The sequence below is a fragment of the Alligator mississippiensis genome, chromosome 4, assembly GCF_030867095.1.
Source record: "Alligator mississippiensis isolate rAllMis1 chromosome 4, rAllMis1, whole genome shotgun sequence".
NCBI classification, from domain to species: Eukaryota; Metazoa; Chordata; order Crocodylia; family Alligatoridae; genus Alligator; species Alligator mississippiensis.
In genome coordinates this window covers 100,958,137-100,974,541 of record NC_081827.1, presented here as the reverse complement: position 1 = coordinate 100,974,541, position 16,405 = coordinate 100,958,137, and the positions used below count along the sequence as shown (strand labels likewise).

The window sequence follows — 16,405 nt, the reverse complement described above, 5'->3', positions numbered from 1 at the left end:
CAGCAGAGCTCTCCATTACCATCTCAGCTGCCACACTATCCAGGCCTGCAGAGCCCCTCCTGTGTGCTGAAAAGCATCCTGAGCCTGGGGTAAAAGCAGATGAAGGGAAGAGCCAGAGGCTGGCCAGTTACAGTGGCCACTGCCCTGGGCTCCAGGGTTAAGAGGCAAATTAGCATTGCTTTGCTGTGCAGCAGGGGATAGAGAAGAAACGCCTCCAAGAAGAGTTCCTGTCCCTAAGGAGGACCATAAATCTATGGGACATCTGTGTACAGAGCCGTTGCGTTCTCTCCTCTCTGCCTAGCAAGAACAGAGGATCTATGTTGATGTGAAACAAACAGGAAGAGTAAGGCCAGGGTCACTTTCTCTGAAGTCTCTGGAGTGTTTCTTGCCTTTTGGACAAGAAAGTTGATTAAAAAAAAAAAAATCAGTTCCTATGAAAAATTTTGTCTGGGGTGGGAGAAGATGGAACCGATTCTGATTTGAGGAAAGCAGCAGAGACTTCTGCGGAAGAGATGCTGGCCAGACACAGATCTTTTCACAAGGACAAGGCTGGGTCACTTCCCCACTTTCCTACCTGGTGCTGCTGCTCCATCCTCTGCCATCTAATGGAAATAGCTGAGAGCCCTGGAGACCCTAGTTACCGATACTTTTATTTCCAGGAGTCCTTTTTGTGAAGGCAGAGGCTCAGAGGGTTGTAGACAGAGTCTGATGTACTGCCATGCTTTTTTAATATGAGTAATCATAATAATCGGGGACAGAAGCAAGTTTGAGGTTCAAGTCACCAGCTAGGAATTTAGATGCCGTGGGAAGCTGTAGCAGCACCACAGCCCAATACCATCCTCCCTTTGGGTGGAAAGCAGCAGCCCAAGGACCCATCACCCCCTGGTCAGGCATCTCTAGATGAGAACAGCAGGTGGGTCCCACTCTGTAGCATCTTAAGGGGAATGATACAGCAGAGAGGGCTATAGAGGCACTCCCCCCAGTACTCCTGGTTTCCATGACAGGGAGGGAAAATCAGTCTGTCTCATCTCTCTGCAGACTGCAAGACACCACCCATGTTTTTTCTGGATATTGAACAGATTTGGGAGCTTCCCTGTTAGCACCTCTATTCTACCCGTCTTTTTTTTTTTACCCTAGGATCCCACAGCATCCCCACCCCAAAAGAGCCCAACTGCTGATGCTGCACCGAGCAGCAAGAGGCAACTACTCCAGGTCACCTGTGAGCTTGCAGTCAGAGCAGCAGAGACAGGGAATCAGGTGAGGAATAAAAAGCGCTCAGATCATCTCCTAGTGGTGCAACCCCAGAACTACACTTAAGAGCTAAGGTAGCTTGAAGATAAAAAGCTACTGAGAATTTGTTACTGAAAAACCTCGCGGTCCTGCCCAAATCAGGATTACTGACAGCTATTTTCCCTGTCTGTAACACAGGGGTTAATGGTTGTTTATCTGCCATACAGGAAGGCTTGGGCTATACTTTAGCAACATCAAGTACAGAGATGGTTAACATAGCTAGCCACCTCTCTGATCAGGTGCAGAGTTTTTAGTAGGCAGCAGGACTGCAGAGGGGATAAACATCCCCTTTTAATCTTAGCTCTGTAGCCTTCCACAGAGCTCCCAGGAGGGCACAATCAGCTGGGGAAAGTATTTGAGGAGTGGGAGAAACAGAAGCTAGTTTAGGACTAGATCCAACCCATTAAGGAGTCTGTCCAAACTGAATTAGCCTTTGAATCTTAGCCCTTAAGAGAAGAGTGATCATGAAGGTGAACACCCAGTAGCTTGAATATTCAGCCCCAAGTGCAATGGGCAAAGCAGCGTATTTGGAACATTTATTTCCAGGAAACAGGAGATAGCAAAGCAGATTCAAAACTATCAGCAAGTCAACCAATTTCTACAGCACAGGTGTACAACATGGAAGGGCAGCTACCTCCAGGAGCAGAGAGAAATGGGGGACAGCAAAGTAAAGAAAATGCTTAATAGAGCAAAAGCACTATACAGTTTGAAAGAGGAAGTTAAAAACACAGCACACCTACCAGAATGGAGACAGACCATTTCAATGACTTAGCTAGAGAAAGCAGCCTGCTGCCTTACCCTCTCAAAATAATCCACTACTTTCAGAGCCCATGCAAGCTGCTGTATAAAGCCCTCAACCAGACTCCCTTGCAGTCCTGCCTATGTAATGATGACACCAAAAAGGGGTTAGGTGTGCCTCTGATGTTATTAGCAGCAGCTACCTCCCTCGGCAAAGACAAGAAAAGGGGATTAAGAAGGTCCTGCTATATAAAACAGCTTTGCCTGCCTTTACACTTTTTGCTATAGTATTTCTCTATTCCATTCAAAGCCCTGATCAAGGTATCTTGGAACTTAAAAAGGAAATAAATGCTTGGAAAACATTACCCTCACCCATCTGCTGGAACTGCCCTTTCTGAGTGATGCCTATGGAGGGAATTCTCTGGGTATATTAAATACAGGGGTATCCAACAGTCATGTCAAGAGAAGCAACTTTAACTTCCACAAAATCCAACTTAAAATGTGCTAGCAGCTCCTCAGTGTGCTTTGATACTGGTGCCACACAAACCTGAAGACCTTTTCCTTGGAAGGAAATAATGAAATGGTTGATTTGTACCGACTCTAAAACACACAATGCAAGTCATGCTGTTGAAGCCTGTTTTTTCCTGTTTTCCATCAACAGCAAGGCCTGAAAATTAACTATTGTAGGAACACATGACATTGCTCTCCTGTTTTTCCTGCATATGCTGGAGAATGGTTTTTACCTACAAGGGTTTATACAGGAAAGAGCTGAAAGTTCAAGGGGAATTTGAGGAAGTAGGACACAAATGCTCAACCTGAAATGTAAGCAGAACACCAGAAATAAAACCTCTGCTCCTTCAAAAAAGGCTAGGGGATTTTTAGCAATCGTAAGTGGCCAAAAACCCTGTTTTAAATTGCAACCAAAAATATCTTCAGCAACACAACTCACCAGTACCATGGCAAGGCATTACAGACTCAGAAGGAAGGAAACCCCACACTGAGTCACTAGCACCACTTAAAGTTGTCCAGACCTAGTGTTATCCAACTTCTAAGATCTGGCAGGAGCCCAACAGCTGCCTGCAGTATGGACTGTGATCATCTCTCCTCTACTTCTGCTGGTTATAGAATGGAGAGGTTTAGGGAAATGCTTTAGCCTGCATCATAACCAGGGGCTCAGGCCAAGGCAAGGTGAAAGAGGGACTAGAAACAGAAACTAAGACAGCATCTTCACAAGGATTTTAAACATTTAAATATGTTCTGCCTTGTGCAATTCAACTGAGGTCAAACGTCTATAAAAGTGTCAGTCATTGACCCTGGTTTTCCTGTTTTCAGAGGGTACTTTCCAGCTGTTCCAAAATGTGTGCAGTGTGAAGCAGCGATGAGCATGTCAGGAGAGGTGGTGCTAGCTGCAAAGTGGATATAGGGAACAAGCAGCAAAGGGTGAGTAGTGACAGGGGGAAGGGGTTACACCTAGAGGCATAGGTGTGTGCTTCCCTGCCATAAAGGTCAGGCTAGTTTAAAAAAAGTCTAAAGATAAAGGCCATCTGAAGCATCTCATCCCTGCTGGCTTTAGTGATGGTCCTACAGCAGGGCTCATTTGCATGAGCAGATTCAAGTAGGAGACAAGAAGTCTCATGGAAAATGTTTAGGAGAGAAAGAGCAGTAGTAGGCTGGGTTCTTTATGGGGAAGATCTAAGGTTCATCCTCAAGCAGAGGTTGGGATCAGCTCCCAGGTGAATCCAGCAGCATAGAACCTGATCAACCCTGGAGTCACAGTAGCTGGGCTGGGAGCTATGCAAAGGTGATCACTTGTTTGTTTTATCATGAAGTTTCCACATTGCAAAGGCCCCCCCTCATAGTCCAAATCTACATACCCCCACTCCTGCTGTCTGCACTTGGGGAGCAAAACCACTCCCCCTGCTCTGCTGATGCATCTGCCACAGCCCCTTCTGTTCCCTCTCAGGGCATGTGGGTAGCTGTGGGAGTGAGGAAGGGTTACAGAAAGGGTTTTTCTGCTGAACCAGGCAGAAGTGATTAATAAAGTTCTCTTATTACAGACCTACAAAAGGAAATCCATAGACATTTTTCTTCATTATCTTTATAAAACAGCAGCAGGGGAGAACATGGCAAGGGCCCAAGGACCTGCACAGCATTAAGACCCATTCCAGGAACATAGGGATGGAGGGACAAGGATGTAGGTTTCACACACAAGGCAGAGCAGTCCTCTTACTTTAACAAATCCACCTGGACCACATGGGTGTCTCACACCCCGCAGAGAAGTAGTCATCTCCTGCTCTGGGCCAGGATAGAACAGATGAAAAGATAAACATCCCTCCTTTAATTTGGCAGCAGCCCCATTTCCCTTGCTGCCAGCTTTTCCCTAACAGAACTGGAGGGCTTATTCCAGCTGCTTTCCTCCCCCCACTTTCTGAGGATGACCATTCTCATTTCTCTTCATCCCTCAGCACAGCTCAGGGATACTGCTGCCCCAGAGGAGAGGCTGGGCTGCAACCCCCTTCCCCCAACCCAAGCCTCACAAGGAAAAAAGGGGGCACAGATTCTACAAAGCAGTTCATCTTCCCCTTACCCCTCCCCAGATAAGACAACATAAGACATGGATAATTCTAGAGGTCTGGGCATGTTCACTGGCCATCCCTCTTCCTCAGGCTCCAATGAGTTTCTTAAGGAACGCCTCCAGCTGATCCTCATCCTTTATCCCTACAAACTTGTCCACCACGTCTCCGTTCTTCATGGCCAGCACGGTTGGAACTGCAGAGACCTGGAAGGGAAGTGGGGAAGGAACAGAGACGCACACAATCAGCTATGTTTGAAGGAGCCTGGCTGCCAAAGGATTTGGGGCCTACCTCGTGATCCTTGATGGACCAAAAGGTTTTGACAACTGATTTTCTTGCTGGTTATAACATTAGAAACCCAGGGCTTCCTTCTCCAAGGAGCCTCTATGGCAGGAGAACTAGTGAAACAGCATCCCGACAAGAAAGTGAAAGCTGAGTAATGGAGCTGGGGAGAGATTTTTAGTCAGGTAGTTAAAAACATTGGATTTCCCCATGTACAGGTATTTGGCTTCAACGATGGTTCAACATTTTGTCAAAAGGAAGTTTCTGTTAGTGACTCAATCCTCTCAGGCTTTTCAGTTAAGGGGTGAGAGCTAACAGCATACAGCAACCTAACACAACCTCCAGCAAAACCTAGGGGAAGCACAAGCCAACATTTCTCACATGTCTGAAGCCTCATCCCTGTACTAGTTTAACTGAAATACCATCTTTTGAATGTGATGATCTCCAGATATGTTGTAATGGGAGGAGTGGAACAGTGCTTTTCTCCAAGGAGGATGGAGGGGGTATGGGTGTGAACAAGGGCTTCCTACCCTCTCCTCAGCCTGGGAGAAAATCCCCCTTCCAGCCCCAGATTGTGCCCTGACTCCCTTTATTTCTTCTTCTTTTTTTTTGTACTTGGCAGTGTGATGGCAGCCTGTCTGTGACCATCTGCTAGTGATCCTCAGTGAGTAGGCAGGAAAAGGAAAGCCTCAGATCTGAGCTGCCAGACAGCTGCAGCACTTTGGGCATTCCTCTCTCAGGCAGTTCCCCTGCAAACTTTGTTTTGAACAAAATAGTGCAAAGCACTAGAGAAAGTGTCTCCGGGACTCGGTGGGGGAGTCCTGAGAGGAAAGAGGTCTCGTGGACATCTTTTTGAGAAGGCATGTGAAGGCTCAAACAGTTGTGGAATGACAAGGGAAAGAATTTGGTAGCATTTCAAGATAGCTGCAGGCCCCACTGCTTCAATGCCCTTATCTGTACACAGCCTAGCCCTCTGGAACATGTCCCATCCTTATCTCATACACTGTCCATCTCCTGGAAAGCCTCATCCCCTTGAGTTAATTCCCAGCTGTGTCATGTCCTGCTCCCCACAGGGATCTGCCACACAATTTCATCCTCTCCCTCCCCTGGGAAACTCTTCAGGGATCTGGCTCTTCTCTCATCAGAAGGTTGAAATGAAAAGAGACATTTTATGCACCTCTTCCCACTCCCTCACTGCTGGCCAATCCAGATCTGTTCCTTCCAGCACTTTGAACAGTCCCAATTCAACAACACAAAAAATAGTAGCCCTGCCATTTCCTGCAGCGCTTGCTTAATTTCTGTTCTTCAGTCCCCCCTAGTGGCTACCTGCAGGATCACTCCATAGCCCTGAAATACTATCACTAGGAAGGTAAAAAGTAGAGCTATGAGAAATTTCAGCAGCCGGTTCATTTTGGAGGTGTTTTTTGGGTGCCAAAATGGCCGAAAACCAAATCCGAATCAAAATGGAAGGATCAGAAACATCTCCAAAACACGAGGCATCCAAAACGTTTTGGAAATGTTTCGGAAAATTTCGAAGTTTCAGAGCCGGGTTTGCAGGGAAACATGCACGCTGCTGCCCTGCCATGTGACTCAGCTCAGCAGGGAGCAGAGATCTGAGCTGGGGTTTCCTCACCACTGCTGCCCACCCAGTGCAGCCCCAGATCTCTGCTCCCTGCAGAGCCAGGTCGTGCGGCAGAGACCAGCATTTCCCTGCCATGCAACCTGGCTGCACAGGGAGCAGAGATCTGTGCTGGGGTCTCCTCGCTGCTGCTGTCCACTTCACGCAGTGCCATGTTGGTGGGGCAGTGCGGGGTGGGCAGTGGTGGTGAGGAAACCCCTAGCGTAGATCTTTGCTCCCTGCAGAGCTGAGCCATGCAGCAAGGACCAGCAGGCTTGCTTGCCACTCTGCACTGTTTCCCTGCTCTGCAGGGAAGGACCTGACGTGATAGGGATCAGAGACCTATGCGGGGGTCTCTTTGCCTGCATAGAGGGCAGCAGCCCTCCCCTGGATGAGCCACCTACGGCCCCGTCCGGCTCCCCACTGGGGCCCCAAGCCCCTTGCCCCAAGCCCCGCCCGGCTGGGTAAGGGCTGTGCAAAGTTTGCCTTGCAGCCCGTTCGAAACATATTCGGAGGAGATTCAGCAGAACCCAACCTCTGAAACAAAACAGGACAGTGATCTGAAACACTGAAACAAATCACTGTCCTCCGAAATGGCTGAATCCAAAATTGATTTGAAATACAGCCGTTTTACACGGCCCTAGCAGAGTTAGTAATGGTGCTGTTAATGTGCTTGTGTGCAAGCTGTAAAGACCAGGAAAGCTTGGAGTTTGCTTTGACTGCCCCTCCTAAGACAGCATGGTTCTGAGGCTCCTGAGATCCTTCTCATTTCTAAAGTAGGTTAATACCAAGCAGAGTTCCTGCAAAGCATCTATAAGGTAACCTCATATTTAGCTATGCAGCAATTTTAAGAGTCGCAATTGGCGAGAGACAGGAGGAGCTCCGAGTACTAAAGAACACCAGTCTATAATAGATTTCCTGACACACCAAGCCTTTGCATGTGGGCCAACATGACTAGAAACTTCAGGCACATTGACACCAGGCAAGCCACCTTCTCCCACATGCCCTGAACCACAGAAAAGCACGGGGCTAAGAATGCCTCTCCCTTGCTCGGTGAGGTTTGTGTTGGGCCTCTAAGAAAGTGCAGCAAACTTGCCACCTCAGGGAGGATAGTTATGATGGCTTGAAGCCCCTTTTATGCCCCCCTGTTCACAGTCTGATCTGAGAACTGAGACATCTCTGCAATGAAACTCCTAGTGATCTGTTTTTATGACAGAAGCCTCCCAGGCCTGCAGGCAGGAACCCTGCCCTAGAGTGCCTGAAGAGCCTGTGGGGAGAACAGCAAAATGGGCCTTGTTGGAAATTCTCCAGGGAAACAAAGTTCCTTGATCTTCAAATGTTTTCTTTGAGACATCTTGGGTTTGATGAACTTTTGCCAACTCCCAGGCAGGACTTCAAAGGCTCTTGGCAGGTTTGTCTCATAGCTGAAAATCCTGGAAGCTCTGGATTCCCAGCTCTGTGTAGTTTGTGTGTCAGGAATACAAAGTGTATTGTTCTGGGCAGACCCACCAGGCAGACTGCCGTATCAAGGATGCAGCTTGTTGGAGTTTCCAGGCTCTCTGTGCCCTGGAGCCAGGAAGTCCTGGCTCTATCTGCGATCCCAGCAATACAGCAGGGCTGAAGCTCTGATTATCTCAGACAGAGAAAGGGCTCTTGGATCTTCTAGGTTCCCTGCTATAGTCTGTGCCTCTGGGGCAGCCTGTTCCAAGGGCATTCAGGGTCTGTGGACCTGACATTTGCTTAGCAACTTTGACCTTGTTTTCAGCTTCATGCAAACAACAACAGCCAAGAATATCAGTATCACTGAGGAGATGCAGGGCCTGAGGAATCTATTTTGTTTTGGTGTTTCTGAATTTCCAATGAGCAGGAAATTAAAAACAAAGAGAAATTTCCCATCAACCAGTGGGTCTGGGCAATGCTAATCAGAGGCTGCTCTAAGGGCTGTTGTCTGTAGTACCTGCCACAGAGGCATTTTCCTACCACTAAAAGTGGGTCTTCTGCAACTTCTGATCCCATATAACCAAAGGGGAAGACTTCATCCACTGACCTTAGGAACAATGCAAGGAGCAAGCTACATTGCTGAGGTGTCTGCAAGCTAACAGCTTTTTAGTTACCCTGCCAGTAGGAGAAGCAGCTGCTACTTCCCAGCTGGGCTAAATACACATGTTGGCAATAAGTCAAGATAAGAGGTAAAGCAAGAGAGAATCCAAGGTGAGAGTGGATCAAAGCTGACGTGCACCTCTCTCTTTCTGGGGTGCAGGTTGTAGCTGTGTTGGTCTAAGGACATAGGCAGACAAGGGTTAGCCTGACGAAGGGTCTTTGAACCCGAAAGCTTGCTTAAAAATTGTTCTCCAGCTATTTAAGTTGGTCTAGTAAAAGATATCAAACTCACCCAAAGAACCTTGTTGGCCTCTCTCTTTCTGGTCTTCTGGCAATTGGTCAGGAAGAGGCAGGACAGTAGGGAAAAAACCTTGGTCAGAACTCTGATGAGAACAGGGCACTGGAGGAGAAGGAACTCAGCCTGTCAGGAAGATGGAGTTTTGCCTTGCAAGGAATTGAAGAAAGAAAGGGTCTCTAGGTGGTTTCTAGTAGAAGGAAACGTGCCTGGGATGCGTGCTAAGCCGGAGCCAAGGGCAGGCAGCAGCCCATGCAAAGGAATGCACAGGCATTCCACAGCTCTCCAAGGGGGTCTCTCTCTTCCCAGACAATCTGCTGCAGAGAGGATGTTGTGCAATACCAGGCTGGGCAGCCAGCCCATGTCTGCCTGCGGGGAGGGAGATACACATGGGAGGATGGAGCTTTATTGGCAGCTAGTAGGGAGAATCAGAGGGGTGGGGAAAGGGCACTGAAAATCCCAGGCTGCAGGCTAAGAACAATTTCAAAGCTCTGGTCCCAAGTGGAAGGGCCTTAAAAGTCCCTGTTGCTCAAGGATGCTGCTGGTAAGACAATACCTATTTCTGGACTACCCCTGGACACCAACTCCTCCCTTGTGTGCTCTTTTAGAACATCAGGGAGTGACTGGCAATCCCCTCCCACCTCTACACTCTCAGCCCGTGGGCCTAATGCACTAGCATCACTGAAGTTGTATCATGCAGATGGTGGAGAATGCAGGATCCCCAACACTGGAGATCTTCAGCCCCCCTGTGAAATATGTACCCAACTGACTTTTGACCATGTTTACATTCCAGGTGCAGGAGGACAACCTTGGAATCCAGTTCTTGTCAGAGAATGAATCCCAGGTGCCCCTTATTCTCCACCCCTCAGGATCATTTTGACTATTCAGTTTGTTTAGGAAGAATTCCCTGTCCCAAATGCAGATCAACTCTTCCCTTATTACACTGCACATTCTTAAATCTCTACAGCCTCATCTAGAGGAATCTGAACTTCAGGGCTGTAATTGTAAATTTCTTTTCTACCACCTCTCTCTAAACATGGGTGTTATTTGCTGTTTTCCTGTCACCTGAGACAAGTTGAAATAATTGTAGGTGATGCATTCTTGGTTACTTATAGGAAGGTATGGAACAAGCTACCCAGTACCTAATCATATGTCACTCCAGGGTAAATCAGTCCTTTTCCAGTTTCCTAAGTTTCTTGGCTGTAAGTCCTTGCTTGCGACCACCAAAGCCACCGCTCTTTTCCAGTCTGTCTTGACCACCCCCCTCAAAGATACCCTCCCTACTTGCAATACAAAACACAAGTCTAATCTGGACATGTAGCCTTAAATACTGCAGCCCTAATCTGGACACGTTTCAGGACACTGTCAGAGGAGAACCCCACAGGTTCCATCTCCAACCTTGGAAGAAAGAAATCATACTCCATTGCTGCATGGATGCCAGCAGCAAAGACTTCTTCCCCACCCCAAAAAACTTATGGAGGCAAAGGATCAAGAGAGAAGAAGCTGATGCATCTTTACTCTGCAGGGTTAACTACCACAGCCTCCAAGGGCCAGCACATGACACTTTACTCTTTGCAAGATGGCTCTCCTTGGAGAATCTGCTTGGCTGTGTGCTGGCAGATAAATCTGAGTAATTTGTCCTAACTTCTACCCTGGCAGAACTTCAATTTGTGATTGCAAAGAGAAGCAGCAATTCTCACCTGTCCAATGGGTGAGTAAAAATTAATTATTTCACTGTCAGTTCTTACTGAAGAGTAAGGCAGCAGTCTTCTTTCTATTTGGACATTACTAGGATTGTGAAGGGGAAGATACAAGGTTCACTGAGCAGTACTGGAGGGACTTTTCAGTGTCTCAAATCAGCTAGTGAAGGATAAAGGAATAACAGAACCACTGGCTGGAGCCTTCTCTTAACATTCTGCTCTTAAGACTCATGGTTAACAGTGGTGAATGGAGAGAATACTACATGTACAGCAAGAGATGTGTTAATCAAAGCTGTTAGGTCCCTTCCTACTAGTAGGTCAACATGTTTATTGATCTCTCCATAGAGCTACCTGCACCCCAAACAAAGCCAATATACTGCTTTGGTGAAGTAGCTTGAGGATAGGGTATGAACACTAAGGGAGACAGCAAATGAGAGGGGCTGGAGTGGTGCAGCTTTGCCTATATGGACCTTTTAGGACATCTGTAAGAGGATGCCAGGCTAGCTGCTGGGCCTACTGTCACTCTTCAAACCGCTTTGCGTGTGGAGCAGCTACAAACCAACACTGTGCTTAGACTGTGGCAATTTGTTACATAGTTGTACTGTAGGGAGCACAATGGGATGCAGGGTCTCCAGGGGCTATTGCAATAGAAGGAGCAACATTTCTAAAGGGCCCCAAGAGCAACAACCAGCAAGGCTGTAGCTGATGATTAAAGGGGGGTGTTCATTAATAACAGCAAAATGTTGGCTATCACATCCCCTCCACCTGTTCAATATAGTTTTCTGCTGTGTGGATAGACTTTTCCTCAAGGCAAGGACACCATGCTACCCCATACCAGCCCTTGCGCTCCTGGCTCCTACCTCATATTCAATGGCGAGGTCTGTGTGATCATCGATGTCCACCTTAGCCATCAGCACCTTCCCCTGCTGCTTGGCCACCATTTTCTCTAGCCTGGGGCCCAGGATCTTGCAGGGGCCACACCACCTGATTGGAAAGGAAAGGAGCAGGCATTACATCAGCAAAGTGCAATAGCCAACCATGGTATAGCTCGATTCACACTGTTCCTGGTATTACACTGGCACCTTACCCATCTCACCACTCCCTCTCTGCACTGACCTTCACACTCTGAAAAATGGCTCATATTTGAACACAGAGTGTAAACATTAACCAGCACTGGTTCTGCCAGCAAAACTCTGGGTGCCTTCACACACAAAGGTCCTCCAGACTGGCAGCTCCCTCTTTTGTGCCAGCAGAACTAAACAGCCTCTACTGTGTGCAGTAAGGCTTCTGCCACTACCAGCCACGTGGCAGAAGGCACATGTAGATGCTCCCATGCCTTCTGCCAGCTGCTACCATGCCTTTTGCAGCTGGTGCCTCCCCTCACGCACTTCCTGCTTGTGCAGCCAGGCACCTGAGTGGAGCTGTCAGAGGGCATGGATGTCTATGTGCTCCAGCAGCTGTTGCCTGTCACCACAGCAAGCCGAGTATAGATGCAGATTAGAAAATAATACTGTTTTCAAGTGACAGTACAGTTTAGGGAGAGGCTGCCATCAGACTATTGGGGGGGCAGGAAGAGGGGGGCTGTTCAGTGCTACCCATTACTCTTGAAATACTTGTAGTCTTCAGGTAATTGCTGGGTTTCCATAAAGCAGAGGCAGCTCTATTAGAAAGCATATTGCCTGTCCCAAGCTCTGGTATCAGCAAGAGTTTGCAGAGCTGGCACCGAAGCCTTTGAAAAGAAGAAAAAAAAAAAAGGTTTCTCTCTCTCTGATTGGACTTGCTGTCATACTTCGTACTTACATTAATCCCTGAACCTACTTCCCTGCAAAAGGGAAAAAAAAATCCAAACTATTCAGAAGAAGAAAAACATTAAATAAAAGGACGAAACAAGAACTCCCGAACCCTTACATCATGGTTTAGATTAGTGGGGGCCAGTTAGGCAGGAGTGCCAGAAACTGGTTCTCCCAGAGTGCCACTTCAATCCCCTTCCTGCTGCTCTGCTTCCTATTCCTGGTCCTTTGTTCCCTACGCAATCTACTGCTCTGCTTTCTGCTTCCTGACCTATCTGCTCCTGTGCTGCCTGTCCCTCCCTTATAGTCTGCATGCCACATCCAGAAGCTGCCCATGCCACTTATGGCATGCATGCTGCACACTGATCACCCCTGGCTTAGACGGATACTACAGCAGCTCTTGCTCCCTACCAGCCCTGCACTTGCATCTCTGAGATTCTGCAGATATTAAACTGCTCCTCTCCCTCACAGAATCCTTAATAGTTCCTGCTTCACTTTGTCCATCTCCGTCACAGGGTTCCAGACTCTTCTATGCTCTGTGTTCATACAGCACCTAGCACAACTGTATCCATATTAATGGGTTACTAAGACACAACTAAAAATCAAAGATAATTATGATATTTAAACAGATAACATCTGAGAATATTTTCATTGCTAGAGGCAACAAAATTGGTTGTCGATGCCAATCAAGTGCTACCAAAAGTCTTTGTCAGTATCAACTCATTCGCACTAGTGAAAAGTCCTCTCAAGGAAGAGAGAGCATTCAAGAAGACTTTATGAAAAAAGGAGATTATAGCAAGCTATGAATTTCTTAGCAATTATATCTTGTCACCTGGATTCCAAGGGCTCTCCTAAAGAAAAGCAGAAGGTAACCAAAGGGGCATTTAAGGAATGATTTAAAAACTGTACGTAGATATATTCAGCGTGCACAGCTTCACTTGTATAAAACCACTTGTGTGCTGTAATTTGTTCTTATTGTCACCTGGATCTTTAAGTCCATAAAGAAAATCTAGCAAGCTTGTGGAACACATTCAGTCATAGGTGTCATTATGACACCATAAAAAGAGCATCCCATGAGCCATAATGGGAGTCGCATAAAACGTGGGGCAGTAAAATGCAGCAATGAAATTGACAAACAGCAGAATCTCTGTCACTGTAGGCTGAGAATAACAGAAGCTGAAACAATACTGTATAAATAAAGGGCTTATTAAAGTCTCGACTTGCTAGTAATTTTATATTTATTGACATGTTAATGAGATACTACAAACATGATGCTTTTTATAAGGGTATTTATAATATTTTGTAGTCTTATTGGGACACTCATTTTACAGCATGGGTGGAGCTAGGGAATGGCTACATTGATACAGAGCAACTTCAGGGATGGAACAGGCTGCCTAGAGAAGTTGTGGAACCTCCATCCTTAGACATTTTCAAGAGCTGATTAGACAAGACACTTGACTGGGATGGTCTTAGTCAGGGCTGAGCCTGCCTTGAGCTGGACTAGACAACGTTGTAAGCATCACCTTTGAGTTCTCTCTCCTAATGCAGCACAGTGTTAAGGCCACATTTCCATCAGAACCTTTGACAGCATGGTTGTACTGGCTAAGGGTGCATATTTCTTTACCATTTTAATGCCAGCAAGAGCCTTAGTTTAGAGACACGGTTATACCAATAAAAAAGCATTTTTACCCAAATAGTTTATTTTATTCAGACAAAGTGGTATAAATTATGTCAGCAAAGCATTTATTTTGCCAGCATAAGCTATGCCTACAGTACATGAGTGGGCCAGCAGGGGACAGGCACTGGCAAACCTCTTCTAGTACAGACTTAGCTTCATATAGCTTTGTTTATACATGGGTCAGAACATGCCTCACAAAAGGCACTGTTATCCCTGATTTACAGAGGATGAAACCAGGACCAAGAGAATTAAATCACTTGTCCAGAGGCTGAAGGCGATCAGCTGTAGGATCCAAGACAGAGGAGCGCCCTGAAGATACTATTCTCACTGTGCCCCATTGTCAGTACTCACTGCGCATGAAAATCTATCACCACGGGCTTTGCACTGTTGATGACTCTGTCCTGGAAGTCCTCCCCATCCTGGATGTTGAACGTGCTCCTGCAGAGAGGCGTGGTAGAAAACGTCTTAACACAAGGAAGTAGAGAGGCCTGTGCCCGGTTCAGGAGGGAATTTGGCCTGCTGGGGACAGAAGATGCCCTAGAGAGAAACAGCGCAGGCTGGGGCCGAAACAGCACAGACAGCTTCTTAGGAGAGGAAGCTAGAAGCCTCCTGAGTGCGAGTGTCTGGGCCATCTGCAGAGAGAGAGACAGAGAGGAAAAAAAAAAACCTGTTTGAGGTCAAATCCTGCTGGGGTGAGGAAGGAGAACAGAGAGTTGGGTATCACTAGATACTCTCCACGAGAGGGGAGGCATAAGCAGCTAAGGCCAGAAAGAAGTGTGATCTTCACAGCCCCGCAGACATGAACACATATATCCCTTAGTCCAGTCTGAATGCAGTATAAACTGAAAGTAGACATACAAGCCTGTTAAGCCAGCTGAATACTGCCTGTATGGTGCAAAAGTGTACCTGGATGCTGAAGCACATTTTGAATCAGTTTATTAGGAACCAGGCCAGCATCACGTGTGGACACCAAGTGTTCCATGACATAAGTTTGGCCAGTCCTCCAGGCATCCCACAGTACATTGCTGGTCACCCCCCACCCCAACTGCTGCAACTGGCTGCTCTGGTACACAGCCCCAAAACTCTGTTCCTCCCCTGACACACTTGTTTTTCTTTTCATTGGCCTTGTCTACTCCCGAGCTTTTTAATACTGCTTGTTTGATTAAAGCGACCTTTCTAACAACCAGCTGTATCCTCACTCTATTTGGCTGCAGCCCCTCATCACGGGTTCCCAGGGGCTGGGTGGGGGGACATACAAAAGCAGGGGTCCAAAAACCCCCCACCCCAGGTCAGGCCAGCAGACCTCAGACGTTGGTCAATCGCAGGCTACTGATGTGTACTGAACTGGTACTGGGGGGTCTCCCAGTGGATTGCTCCTTCGCTTCGGTGGACTTGTTAATCAGTGAACCCTTTTAATGTTTTTTTTGCAGACCCCCCCCACACAAGAGTCAACACGTAACTCAACCCCTGCGAAGTACCAACAGCGGGTAAGTGCTGCTGTGCCCGGCCCCTGCACCCACGGCTTCCCTTTGGGGCTAGCACTCGCCTGCCCTGGCTCTGAGGTGCTGTGGGGCCCCACCGAGCACGCAAGTACCCGAGACCCAGCGGGGCTGCCCGGCAGCAGCCAAGCTCGCACGTGCAGCTGGGGCTAAGCCCAGAGAGCCCCCGGGATCCCGCCCCCCGGCAGGCCTCACCTTCCAGGTCCCGGAGGTCGACGCAACTCCCGGGCGCTGCCGGGGCAGGCTGCGACCTCATTGGCTGGGGAGGAAGAGTGCGGGCACGGGGTTGGCTGTGGGAGGGATCTGTCAGTGGCCCGCGCAGGCAAGTACTGGGAGCTGATTGGCTCATGGCACCGGAAGCTTCCGAACGCTCCCCGGGCTCCTCCCGAGCGCTGATTGGCTGGCGAGGACCTCTGGCGGGCTACATCTGGATGCTATTTGGCTCGCTTCTGCGTGTGGGGTGGGATGTTCGGCGTTGATTGGCTGCTGGGGAAGGCGGGTCTTTCTGTGCGGGGGGGAAACAGGCCGAGCCCCTGCAGCGTTGGGGGGAGCTGGGTTGCGCCGGCAGGTGTCAGGCCTGGGGTTGCCTGCCGAGGCAGCGGTGTCCAGCAAACCAGGGGGCAGGCAGCAACCGGCCCCGGCCTGTCCGGTGCCTTCGCTGGTCTGTGAGCCTGGGGACTCTGGAGGCGCACCTTCAGCCCTTGCTTCACGGCTTGGAGTTCCCGGCCCCTGATACACGTTACAGACATGGCGCAAACCACGGCTGAATCGCATCGTAACTGTTTTGACTTTATGGAAACGGGGGACTCCTCTCTAGCTTGCTGCTGGGGGACAAGCGAAGC

At 48.2% G+C, this 16,405-nt stretch overlaps 1 protein-coding gene across 1 annotated transcript; it reads right to left on the bottom strand.

Moving 5' to 3' along the window:
- Positions 1-4,106: 4,106 nt before the first annotated feature.
- TXN2 (thioredoxin 2) lies at positions 4,107-16,312 on the bottom strand. The gene is made up of 6 exons (XM_059726191.1): positions 16,256-16,312; positions 15,759-15,907; positions 14,416-14,502; positions 11,457-11,580; positions 8,894-9,022; positions 4,107-4,807 (listed from the first exon to the last, which is right to left on the bottom strand). Exons 1-6 carry the CDS (start codon positions 16,310-16,312, stop codon positions 4,691-4,693), a joined length of 663 nt encoding a protein of 220 aa, XP_059582174.1. The 3' UTR covers positions 4,107-4,690.
- Between the last annotated feature and the right edge of the window lie 93 nt (positions 16,313-16,405).